Source organism: Haliaeetus leucocephalus, unplaced genomic scaffold (genome assembly GCF_000737465.1).
Source record: "Haliaeetus leucocephalus isolate CR32 unplaced genomic scaffold, Haliaeetus_leucocephalus-4.0 Scaffold417, whole genome shotgun sequence".
Classification (NCBI taxonomy): Eukaryota; Metazoa; Chordata; class Aves; order Accipitriformes; family Accipitridae; genus Haliaeetus; species Haliaeetus leucocephalus.
The window spans coordinates 9,501,964-9,515,841 of NW_010972853.1; the positions used below are offsets into that span (position 1 = coordinate 9,501,964).

At 38.9% G+C, this 13,878-nt stretch overlaps 1 protein-coding gene across 1 annotated transcript in view; it reads left to right on the forward strand.

The window, feature by feature from the left end:
• Positions 1-13,878, forward strand: part of AKAP6 (A kinase (PRKA) anchor protein 6) — a 226,514-nt gene that overhangs the window by 64,393 nt on the left and 148,243 nt on the right. The window contains exon 4 of the mRNA XM_010574289.1: positions 2,700-2,822. Coding sequence (XP_010572591.1) covers positions 2,700-2,822 — 123 coding nt within the window. The remainder of the gene's footprint in view (positions 1-2,699; positions 2,823-13,878) is intronic.

Genomic DNA, 13,878 nt, shown 5'->3' on the forward strand with positions numbered 1-13,878 from the left:
CGCCGGCAGGTGGCGCTGTGGCCCCAGGCACGGCGCGCGGGCGGGCGGCGCTCCCTCCGCCGGCGGCCCCGCGTTGCCCGGCCTTCTCTTCTTCCCTTCCCTTGCTTTGCCTTCCCTTCCGTTCCCATCCCTTCCTTTTCCCGTCGCTCCGCTATTTTGGGTTTTTACAGATGTGCTCTTTTGAATGGTTTCAATAAAGTTTTACTGCCGTCATTCGAGAAATAGTAAGATTGTTGTGATTTGTGCTGCCTGGCAGAAGAAAATCCGCCGGGGCCGGGGCTCCCCTCCGCGGCGGGGCTCCCCCCGGGCACCGTGTCCCCAGCCGCCATCCTGACGTGCCAGGTGGCACTGGTGCTTCAGCCTTACCTCTTTTTTCTCGGATAACTTGGCTCAGCGTGGTTCTGTAGGAGACCATATCTACGTATTTTTCCAGGCCCCCAAACTAGCCCCCAGGCCTTCCCTGCGCCCCACCGGGGCCTGCTTGCGCCTGCAGCCCGCCTTACCTGTGCGGCGAGGGGGTACACGCCAGGCTGCTGGAGCCTGCTGCTGGGGAGTTTCTCAACACCGGCGTGAAGTAGCAGACATTAAAACACGGGCACGTTTCGTGAGAGGGCAGGAGTAACTCAGTTGCTAGTAGTTGCTTTTTATACTGGTGCAAGCCTGCCGTGTTTCTGAGCACCCTTTTGAAGGCATACAGCCCTCGAGTACTGCAGGCAGATGTTATACATGTCTGTCTGTAAAATACATGACGCATATACGAGAGAGCCTTTCTTCATTTTTTTGTGCTTACCATATCACCTTGTCTCTCAAGGACAGCACATTGCTAAAATGCAGGCAGAGATTTATTGGAGGGACTATAGAAGGACTTCACTCCTCCTGCTCCTCTCCCCCTCAGCTCACGTCCCCCACTCCTGTGCCAGTCTGGCATCTCTTATGCTCCACTGCAAGCTGGAAGAAAGCAAGCAACAGAGCCAGGGGAACATCTTGACCCCCCTCTGTCCCATAGCTTGACATGGGGAACATGGCCTGCTGTGGGAAGGAGGAGATGCAGCTACCTTCATTACTTGCCCCAGAGTGCAGGTATGTCGTCTCAGTCACCATATCCACTGGGTTGTTCTGCCTGTCTTCCTTCCTCCTTTCTAGAATGTCCTGATAAACAGCCTACAATGAAACCTGCAGAGTAACAGTTTTCTTCCTTATAATGCTTTGAGATATGGGGGATTCCATGAATAGAGATGGCAATAGCCGCCTTTCCATCCTGAGGAGTTGTAGGGACTCACGTAAAAAATAATAATTAAAACAAAGTCTTCAGAGTGCCTCAGTGAGTGCTGTCATGCCTGCAGTATGCACTGGAGTGTCCTGCCAGAGGCTAGCTTTGGTTCAGAAGCACTGCCACTTCAGCTGGAAGCCAGGAGTTGGTTATTGGACCCTGCTTCTTGGCACAGTGTTGGGCCAAAATGACTCTGCTACCACGAATTTTGAAGGAAGTGTGGCTCTGCTTGGTCTGGGTTATTGCCATTGCACTTCTTTGCTTAATGCAGCTGTGCGCCAACTGCTCAAACTCCTGTTTCTGTCTAGTTTAGAATTCCAACTTCATGTGCCACTTCAGAGAAGGGGATTTGGGCTCCCGAGTCACTCAGGAATCTTTAGAAGTTTGTGCTTAGCTTGTTTTTAGCTATCTGAATGGACTAATAATTATCAGAAGTCATTCCATAAATAAAGTGGTGGGAGTGAGATACTGAGTGTGTATAGTGAGTTGTTATCCAACTGGAAATTAAAGTTCGCACCATGCTGCAAAATTAATAGTTAATAACTAATAATATAACCAGTATTAAACCTAACTTAATCTAATCTTACAATGCATGTAATAGATGGACATTCTTCTTCAGAGTTAATTTTCAGGGTGCTTATAAACATCACGGTCAGTTTATTCCATTTACTCTCTTGCTTTGTGGTGGATAAGACTTCAGTAAAATTATCTGTACTCAGTATGTGCCTATAATATCATCCAATCATGTAAATTCAGGGGCACTATTTTTAATCAGACAATATAATTGGTACTAATCTTGAAATAAATGGTGCTCCTGAGAAGCAGGAGCTCCTGTCTTCTCAGGAGCAGCATCTGTGTGGCTCATATGCAATCAGCAATGTTTATATTAAATGCTATATATTCTGCCTCACCTACTGTTTGATTTCTTCTCTCTGAGTCTCAGCCTATGAACCAAAACAGGAATCACAAGACCCAGGTTCTGACGAGTAGTTTCTTCTCTCAGTTTACTGATATATGCCTTGTTAATACAGCTTTGTTCAGCACTTTTTTCAACCAGCAGTGCTCATGCTACACCCAGTCTGCCCAGTGCAAGAACTTCAGCTCAATTTTCATTGTAATCTATATACAGCTTTTTATATATCCTCCTCATATCCTCTAAAACTTTGCTGTTTTCTCTATTTTATCATAGTCACATGGATCTCACATTGTCCTGTCCCAAAATATCACCTTAGATTATCCCCAGAAACACTATTCTGCTCCTCATTTACTAGAAGGCCACTTGCTAATTGTTTTTTTTTTCTTTGCATGCTTGTAAAAGGCAAAATTTTACTGTACAATACTGTCCTGGCTTAAAAAAAATAAATGAGCAAACATTTTTCAGATTGCCGTTTTCTAACAAACATGCCTTTCTTTTTTCTTATCTGGTAAGGGGTTTGTAAGCAAGCTGGATGAATTCATTCACTGGTTAAATGAAGCCATGGAAACAACAGAGAATTGGACTCCTCCTAAAGCAGAGACAGACAGCCTTAAACTGTACCTGGAGACACACTTGGTAGGACAAGATTATACTATGATTACTATCAGTAATTGAAGTGTTCTGCTGTGCTTTTTATTTGATTATTATTTTTTAATTACTAGTATGCATCTATATTTTAATGTAAGATTTGCAGCATTGCAGTTTGTTGTAATGAAAATACCAAAAAATTGTTTTCTGTATTTGAAATATGTACTGATAGCTTTGTAAAAATTAAATTAGAAAACAGAATTACATTGCAATTCAGAAATTGTCTCCAAAATGGAAAGAAAATGGCAATAGCAAAGGAGAAAGGATAATGTTTTTTCTGCTGATCATTCTAGGATTTTTACTACACTGTAACATTAACAAAACTCTTACTAGTAAGGAACTCTTATTCTTTCTCCCACAGTTTTAACATAGTACAGAATCATTTAAATAATATATTTGAAATAATTATTTCAATCATTTTACTTGATGTGCATTTCTGTTGTGTAATTAATACAACTGTCACTAACCTTGTTCTTGTGCAAAAAGCTAAAACGTTGGGTGGAAGTAGAAAACACTTGGATGAATAATCTTCTGAATGTATTACAGGCTAGAATTATAGATTGAGAAATATTTGATAAACCTCATGAGACTTTCACTGAATTATTGCAAGAGATGTTTCTAGTTATGAGGAGGTGAAACAAAGACTTGAATTAAACCAGGTATTAAGTCCCCAAAAGCAAAATTTTACACCGTAGGTAGAAATAGAGATCAATGCATGCTGTTCAATGGGTAGGTATCTTAATAGGTAAACTACTCTATATAGTAAAAAGAAAAAAAAATGAAAAATTAAGCTAAGAAATTCCTTCTCCCTTTGCCAATATCTTAGGTCAAATTGGAAGAAAACCTGGTGATAGCACTATTCTGAGCCAATGAGCTAGACACCCCAGCTAGATAAAACAGTGCATTAGCTGAACCCACGTCAGACCATCAACCCTCAAAGTCTCATTTCCAGTCTCTGATAATCTGATGGTGAAAAATTATTTGACAGTCCCAGGAAGTCACATGATGCATTACAGGAAAGAATGTCTCCTAAACCCTACCGTAACACTGGAGTGACCGATATTAAATTAATTATGTATACATTAACCACATATACAATTAGAACTGAACTGAAAACTGTCTTAGAATTTCAGCTATACAGAAAACTTTTGTGTCTTTTGTTCTTGGACATTTCTGCTGTAGTAGCACCTACGGGCAGCCACTAGATTAAGTACCCATTGTGGTAGTCTATCAAATGCAGTACAAAGACACTGCATTTTCGTTGCAGATTCTGGATTTTGTGGCAGTTTGGATTTTTGCCCTGTACTGCACACACTCAGTCCTATGATTCTCATTATTGTTTACAGGTGTTCTGAAGACACAGAGCACATCGTGAGATCAGACCTCAAAAAAGGCATTGGTCATTTCAATTTGTTTTCCTCTTACTCTGCAACATGAAACTTTGGGAGAGATGAGTTTTTATGAGTAGAATTGCAATTTTCACTCTTGACTGGATAAAAAGAAACATATTCCAGGAACAGGGCAATCACCAGGCTGAATCTCTGTCACAGTCAGTTTCTTTTTCCCCTTCTTCCATGGGGAGGAGCACAGTAGCTCTTTTGCAGGCAAATGACTTCCAACTTTGCCTTGAGGTTCTGTGGGAGGTGAGGCCAAAACCATCATCAGGCTGGAATGTGGAGTAGTAGCCCAGAGGCAGCTCCTTCATTGCTAGAGGTAGTCAGAATAAGCGAGTATGTGGGCACCTGTACAACTTCACTTTCCCCTGTAAGTACTTAGGCTCCCAGCTGTACTCTGTATATCTGCATATCTTTGGGGTAAGAAAATCTTTGTATGTTTCCGGATGACTGTGTTGTGAAACAAGGTGTTTTTTTCCTTTACTTCTGTGAAGAAGTAAAATGTCTAAAGAACAGTTCAATTCCAGTTTGATATTGTAATTATTTTTATGGCATATATAGCCAGTGAAAAAAATCATTGCACAACCTGAAAAAAAAGTAACTGTGACTTTTCTTTTTGATTTCAGAAAATGTATGCTATCATATTCATTTCTACACAGCAGAACTGAACTATTAAAATACAGAACATTTTTGTAGTGGGGAAGATAGTTATTTGTATTAATTAGATTGTCAGCTTTTCAGTGGCATTTGTCTGTCAGAAATCCTAATCTGTGTTAAACAGAAGTATATGAACTTCAATTCACATTAAGCTCAATGCTAAAATTTCCCTTCGTTGCGAATTGTAAAACAATGGTGATCAAGGTCTTTGTGAGGGTACTTATGCTGCTCGTTTTCTTCTTTTGCCAGTCAGATTATGCATGCTGTCAGACTAACCTAAGGTTTGTTGAAGTAAAGGGGGCTTAGTGCTTTATAAATTTAGGTTCCAGACTTACGGGTTCATAGTACAGACACTACTAGCAAACTAACCTGGAAAACAAAGAAAATGTGTTGGTTCTTTTCTATATACTGCATCTGCGCTAACAAACCTTATAACTATGTTTCCTCACTGGTGCAGATTTTCTGGTCGTAGAAGGAGTGAAACTCGGTGTAGATTAGTATTTTTATTTTTATTAGTAGAGACAAGGCCTTAGCCTTTGGCACAAATTATCAATTTCACCACCTGTGATATTGTTTTCTTGGAAATATGTTTGTTGCAATAACAAAATTAGTGCCATAAAGAGAGAATATTTTGCATTCATGAATTAAATCTCTGCTGTCAAAATCTAAGAAAAGAAAATATGAGAGCAGGAAAACAGAAAAATATACTTGTTCTCTTTCTCATTATTGTCTGGGAAAAGTCTTGCAGAGGAGACAAGGACAAGGTTGTGAACATCCTCCAAATTTTTCAGTATATAAAGTTCTTGACTGTCATTTTAGGGTCCCAATGTAAATTGTTGATAAAGGATTGAATTTTAAAGTCTCTTCTCACTCAGCCTTGCTTTTCTACATCTTTGATATTTTGAGAAATGGTGTGGCACAGACACTTAAAGAGAGTGTGTTTATTAAAAAAAAACCACAAAACAAACCCCACACCACAAGAAGCCTACAATATCAACTTATTAGAAACTTTGCATAAGATAATGCTCACATGAGGAGTAAAATCTCTTGAACAAGATGGCAGTGCAAGTCTCCATTACAACCATCCCTGCATGACATCTTCAGCTTAAATTGGTAGAACTCCCCAAACTGTTCTAGTTAATTCTTATAGCTGGTCTGGCAAGATGTCCACCCAGGATGTTAATCAGCACTTTGAAGAATATGAGTAGTGTCTGTCTAGTGCTCTTGGCCCAGCAAGAGCTGCCTGCAGGCATCTCTGTGACTGTCTGAAGGTCCCACCTGGACAGCTCCTGAAATAATTAGTGAAGCACTTTGTGAAGGTGGAAGGCAGCCTCTCCTGAAGTTGGTCTGTTGTTCCCAATTAGCCCATTATCTCGTCTATACAGAGACTAGCTAGGGAGTTCCTGGGCCACCCAGGGAATTCATGATTAAATGCACTGTGTGTGCACACCAGCATAGCCCTGATACACAAATACACCACGATTATAAACTGTAGGACAAATTGGAATTTCATTCTTAAATCAGAATTACAACTTAAACTCCATAGATTTTGCCATGATGAGTAACCATACAGTTTGGTATAGAGTGTGAATTTTTCCTACAAATTGAAAGTTAGTCTGCATCTGGAATGTGTGCCAAAATAGACAATCCTCAGCTTGGAGGAGAGTTTTCTTGCAATTTTAAAATGCAGTTCCCTGATTTTCTGCAGAACAGAAGTTGCTATATGCTTCATTTTAGATAACACCAAAGCACACAGCTATCAATGAAAATGCTCTCAGAGACCCCTGCAATAGTAACTGAAATTATTCTTTCAATTTTATGGGTCTTCACAACTGAGTAACATTGGTGAAACTGATTTGGGAGCTGTATGCTTCCCATTCATATGGAAGGGCTGACATGGAGCTGCCACCACTTGAACTTCTGGCACCCCTGCAGGCAGCTACCCAAGCCAGCAGATGTTGAAAACACTAATATGTTTTCATAAAACAGGGGTGTTTTTCAGCAGAAATCTACTTTGCCACAAAGGCCTCAGTCAGCTCTACTAGAGAAAAAAGTGAGGCAGGTTTTGAATTTTGTGAACAATTAGGCTCAGATCACTTCCTAATGAAAAGATAGCTTCACTGACCTTACCAAAAAGGAACTTCTGAAAATGGTTTCTGATTCGCTTTATCTTTTGTAGCTCTTCTTTTCTGTTATGCTGATTCTTGCCCATTGGCACCCTGATCAAAATCAGCTACTAGCAGACTCTAAGCATAGACTTGGTGGTATGCAAATCATTTCTCATCAAAAACAGTATCCTGAAGGCAGCTTATGAGCTAAAAGCATCTGTCTAGATGGTACTACTGTGCTTGTGAAACCAAAGGGACTTTCTTATCAGCTCAACAAACAAGAATTCACCATGTTGCTCTTGACCATTTTAGTTTGCTAAAATGAACATTTTACCACTCTTTATCCCTGACCCAAAAAGATACATTGTTTTAGCACAGTAAAGAAGTAAGCTAGCAAATGAGTAAATGTGAAGAACCACTGAGGAAAAGGTCTAAGTGCTGAGGCCTGGGACTTTTAATTCTGTAGTCTTAACTTTTCCCTTTGTTGTTAACACTACTCTATTTTCTTGTTGCTGCACAACTAGTTGCACACCTTACTGTGGTGTGCTCTCAGGTCTTTTGGCCAAAGCCATTTCTGTGTGTAGTGTCATCCTTAAGAGCTAGGTAATACAAGACTTTTAAATGGAAAACTACAAATGAAAAATACCTTATTCTAAACTTATTTCATGGAACTTTTAAAATCCTTCTTGCATTATTAGTAGGTGTTGACAAACACTATTTTTCAGTGGAGATAAAATTAATTAAGGAAAGGTATTCTTAGAAATTTGGAACTAGTAGTCAGGCATTTTTTTCCTAACAATATTACTCTTCAGAATTTCCGTAAGATTAAAATTCTGAAATATTGAGTACAGGGAATGTAGAAGATATATATGTGTGTGTATATATATATAGGGAGAGAGAGTAATGACAGATTTTGCATTTTTTCTTCAAAACCAGCTAAAGAATGGTCAGAAGTTCCCATGATGATGTACTTTCTTTCAAAGTGTCTGTTGCCTTTTGCCCTTTTGAGTAAGACCGTGGCTGTAATCTGCCAACATTTAGGTTTGTAATTTGGAGGACAGCAAATCATAGAATCACAGAATGGTTTGGGTTGGAAGGGACCTTTAAAGGTCACCTAGTCCAACCCCCCTGCAATGAGCAGGGACATCTTCAACTAGATCAGAGCCCCGTCCAACCTGACCTTGAATGTTTCCAGGGATGGGGCATCTGCCACCTCTCTGGGCAACCTGTTCCAGTGTTTCACCACCCTCATTGTAAAAGATTTCTTCCTTATATCTAGCCTGAATCTACCCTCTTTTAGTTTAAAACCATTACTCCTTGTCCTATCGCAACAGGCCCTGCTAAAAAGTCTGTACCCATCTTTCTTATAAGCCCCCTTTAAGTACCAAAAGGCCCCAATAAGGTCTCCCTGGAGCCTTCTCTTCTTCAGGCTGAACAATCCCAACTCTCTCAGCCTTTCCTTATAGGAGAGGTGTTCCATCCCTCTGATCATCTTTGTGGCCCTCCTCTGGACCCGCTCCAACAGGTCCATGTCTCTCCTGGGCTGAGGACTCCAGGGCTGGACGCAGGACTGCAGGTGGGGTCTCACCAGAGCAGAGCAGAGGGGCAGAATCACCTCCCTCGACCTGCTGGTCACGCCGCTTTTGATGCAGCCCAGGATACGGTTGGCTTTCTGGGCTGCAAGCGCACATTGTCGGCTCATGACCAGCTTTTCATCCACCGGTACCCCCAAGTCCTTCTCCGCAGGGCTGCTTGCAGTGTTTCACTTTACTCTCATTGTAACTGTGTATATAAGATATCCTTAGAAAAGATGGCAGCTGGTAGTTTCCTGTTTCTCCAGATAGCACAAAGAGGAATTGTTTGTCACTCATGGAAAGAATGGAGGAGGATGGCCTCCTTGAAAAGAATTAATTGTTCACACCAGGGTTATTTGTTTGTTGGTATTTGGGTTTTTTTAGGCAAAAATATACGTTCTGTTTAGTTGAAACTAGAATAGCAAATATTGTTCTGTAGAAGGTACAAATGGCTAGGATTGCATGGAGTCATTGCGTTACAGTGTTGTTTGGATATGCTAAATGATCATTTCCATTAATCAGAATGTCTTGGTTTTCTAATAAATTGTGTGATCCCTGTCTGTAATTTTTACCTCAATGTCGTTGCAAGCTTTGAGCCACATGAAAGTGCTTTTTAGCCCAGAATTGTTCCATTATATTAACCTTCTCAGTCACGATGTTTACTTTACGTGCTACAGTCTTAAAAATATCATAGAAAAAGTATCACTAGTATTTCAAAACAAATTATACAAGTTGATTCACACTAGCATTTACTTCTCTGCCGTATAGGAAGTTTAGATGTCATCTCCATTCCAAAACCAAATTCTTCTTAAGATATGGGAGTTTTGAGAGTTTTATTATCTAAAGAGAAATGAAATAAGAATTTTCCTGTGTCCAGTATAAATGTTTCTGGCCACATCATGGCTCAGCACTTTCTTAGCTGTAAACATCAAATGCTTTCATACAGAAAATAGATTGTATTTTCACGTTTAAGAAATTGTATTGGTGAAGTAATGTTGCTTCTGTGATATCTCATGATAACTGATCATCTGTTTGTAACGAGTCTGCTATGTCTGAAAAAAAATCATTCTCATCTCCTTGGAAAATCTCATTTTCTGAAAAATGTTATTTTAGAGAAGTATTAAATACCTGTTTCCATTGAAAATAAGGTTAAATACACATGCCTTGGGCTAATCTACTGGCTGTCTTTGTGGTAGCGGTGGTAACAGTAATTTTATTAAAGGTATTAAAGCCTCTGAAATGGCTAAGGTATATACTGTACCTTTCCTATATGGACATTTCCAATGTCCATGGCAGCCAATTTAGAGAAAATATACAACAGTATCTGCAGGATGATGGTGCTAAAAGGTCTGAGCACCATGAGTGGACTAATCTCTTGCTTCTCTAAAGACTTTGGTTTGAATCTGTTCAGCCTATTGTTAGTTTGAATTTCTGAATTTTATGCTGTTATCTTGAAAGGTATTTTGGGTATGCATGGGTTCCTGAATGTATGTCCTTTTATATAGGAAGCAGTCTGCAGAACATACTAATCAGAGATATAGACTAAATACAGCAGATTTCAAATAACACAGGCAAATAAAAGGACTCAATAGGAAGTAAGACATCAATGTTAAACAAAGGGAATGCATGTATATTGTCAGTTGTAAGTATTATTCAGCTTTGAAAATCTGTAAACCCAATAACCTCTATGTAAGTTTTTCTGTTCCTTGAGTTAAAGTGCCTGAGTACATCAAAAGGAAATATTGCTGTCATTTAATACATTTGGCTGTACCTGTGTTATAGTCTGGAGCCAGAGAGTGTACAGTTGCTGGCAGTGGGGAAAAATAGAGGTTTCTAAACTGTTTGGACTGTTCTTTTGAGTTTCAGCATCTTTTTTGGTGACTAAATAAGAGAAAAATCAGGTATATATGAGAAAATTCAGGTATATATCCTGCTAATCACAGTACTGTTGTCCTGACCAATACAGAAATACTTCACTTGATCTACACTTGTTTCCCATAAGGTCATGCAATGAAGAAGAGCTGACACGTATCTTTCCTTTGTAAGGAGGAGTGGGCCATGTTTATGCTCCCAGCATCACAGAAGTAGGAGATCTGTTGTGATGGAGATCTGTTATTAGTACATGTGTTTTTAGTGAAGGAAGGGACTGTCCATTTACTGTCCTCTGATACTGTTGCTACCAGCCATTACCACACAGTCCCACTCAGGAGGTTTATTTTGTAGGAAGCGTATAGCATAGGCAATAATTTCTTAATTTTCCTGGAGACTGAATGGCTGGAATACTGTTAAAAGTACTACTTTTTTCTAAATCTGTCTTCCAAATTTGTAGATACCTAACCTTGTACAGCTGTGAAGAAAAAAGGGGTATTGCATTTACTTTGTTTTTTGGTTGATTCAAACCTTCCCAGGACTCCTTTTCTTCTCTTTGGTACCAACCCAAATGTACATAGTTTTTGCTAAGAAGGCATTTTAATTCACCTTTAAATTGCATAAAACCTTGTATCTGTACATATATAAAAAGCAAATTACATCTCCCTCATATTCCTTTGAAATTTTAATAGAACTAAAATCCTTCAAGGATTGTTCTAAAACTACATACTGTTGTTTAGTGCCAGTGAATGCTTTTTGTTCTATAAGTTAGTAAATTCATATTTAAATATTACATATGTATATGTTTTTTCTCCCTTAGTAACTCCATATTTGCCAAGGCTGCCATGCCCCATGAATTTATCTTTGGGTTGGAAAGCTCTTTTCTCTTGGTTGGCTTTTTTCTGCCATGACAATGTGGTAGGACAATACAACTTTTACATATTTTAGGGCATGGGGGCTCTCTGGGTGGAAGAAGTGTACCTAGAAACATGTAAGATCACCCAGACAAATGTCATCTTGATAGAAAAAGGAGTCAGAAGACTGTGATTTCTGCAGTTTATTTCCTGAGTATCTCAAGAGAACAAGAAATGATCGAGGACAGTTATGTATGGTGAACTGGATGCGCAGTTCACCATGCTTATGGCAACTTAGCAATTGTTTCATTGTATAGCCATTTCGCCTGTGTGCTTTCCTGCCTGTGTTCTTCCATCCCTCAATGTCTCTTGATAATAAATGTATTGAGATTCAATTTAGGAAGCCTCACGTTAACTTTTTTTTTAACAATGTAAAATATTTAGACAGACAAAAGCAAAGAGAAATTTATGTAGTGAAATACAAAAAAGAAATTAGAGTTGGCAGCAGAAGAATTTATGTGAGTTTGAAATACAAAATATCTGCAAAAATAGCCTCTCTGCCTTCTAAACTAAATCTGCAAAATAGGCTTCCTGGAGAGTTGGGCTAACTATCCTCTTCCTCCACATCTAAAATTATGCATTCAAAACTTGACTAAATTACGTAAGACATGACAAACACAATGAGGAATGAGAAACAGAAATTGGGGGACCTAAAGTTTTTAATGTGAGGAAGATTGTACTATTTATGTTTAAGAGGTAACAAAGGGAAAACCATTGATTGCCTAATACTGGAATGGCAGAAGCTGTGACAGAGAAGAAAGGGGTGAGGTGGTTTTACAAAAGTATGAATTACTGTAGGACTACTGGGGTAGAGCCTGCCCTTTTGTATTTAGTTTTTCTGGCCTGTCACAAATTCTGTGGCATGTGAAAGACCTAGGCTACTGCTCTGTCAGCCCATTATATTGCAGTCCTTACTCCTACATTTTTATCCAGTCTAGATTTAAAGGTCTCAAGGGATCAGGGCTTTCACTGTTTCCTTCAGGAGATTATTACACAATCTAATAGATCTGACTTTGGGGGAAAATTTCACTGGTATTTATCTTAAATTTTCTTTTTCTTAATTTAATTCCATTAGTCACATCTACTATACCCTCTGATACTGTTCTATGCTAATAAGTCTTCTTTCTGCTTGGTGTTCAGATTCATGGAATATAAGTAGATAATGATGGCCCTTTCACATAATCATCATTTAGTCAATCTTGTTTATTTCTTATAATCTTCCACCATTTCCACTTTTAAACATATTTTATTTGCCCTTCACTAAACTCCCACCAGTTTGTCTCTTCATAAATGTGCTTGGTCTGCCCAGGCAAAAAGTACATTCAGACCAAGTGAAAGGTGAAGAATGCATATCAGTGATCAGAAGGTAAAATCATTCCTGGCGTTGCTATAATTATCTCATTACTAAACATTTTGAACTCAGAATGTTCAGTTAATATTATGTTTCAATGAATGATAAACTTACACAAAGAAATTGTCTGAGCAGTCAAACCATCTTACATCTGATCTACATCTACAGTGGCACAGTGCCAGCATGAGATGGTGATTATGGGATTCTCAGTAGTGAGGTTCCCAGATCAGATTTATGTCAATTTTAAAGGCATTCTAGGCATAATCTGATATTGTGAATCAACACAGACAGTGATATTGGTTTTTTGCCCATTTTTCTCTGCCTATAGATGCCAGTGGAAGGAATGACCCCCAGAGAAACCCAAGAAATTATTGTCTTTTAAAGCTTTCTCATTGTGGCAGGGGGTAGAAGACCACATCTTCTTTCCACAAGCTATTCAATATTAAAAAATATCTACCAGCTCCCATTGGTTACAGAAGGAAATAATGTGTGGTTCATCTAAGGAAAATGACAGTCATATCGTATTAGGCATTAGAGATTTTCTTTGCAGTTGGTGATAATTGGCCCCTTGGCCATCACTGCTATAGGGAGTGTATGTTCTCAGTCTCAGGGACAGAAGAAAAAGATCTTTAGTGGGTGCTGCAGCTTCAGAGGAGGACTCACCATGTTCTCCTCAAAAAGCAAAGGTAGAATCCCTGCTATTGCGGTAAAACTCAAACTTGACTATGGAGCTGCATAAAGCATTTCCATAGTGCTTGTGTTCTGTTTAACAGGTGGAGTGTCACTCAGATAGAAACACAGCTTAAAAGAAAAGAAGAAAATAAAAAATTCTTTATAGTTATCTAGGTTTTATGGAAAGCGTGAACAAAGGAGACATTGACTGGAACCATCTCATGTGTAACATTTAATTCCCAGGAAAACATATCCTAATGACTTCTAATACTAAGTAGGCTTTATATCCCTGATGAAAAATATGAGGCTTTCCTAAATAAGATATTTCCCAATTGTTAAAAAGTCAAATAGTTTGATGATATATTTGTAGATGTAATGTGTGAAATGCACTATTTCGTAGAAGATAGGATCTTTTTCCATGTACAAATTGCATATGAATATCCATTTTATATAACCATTGACCAATTAATTATGTATTTAGTATTATGTCACTAGAATGCTAAAT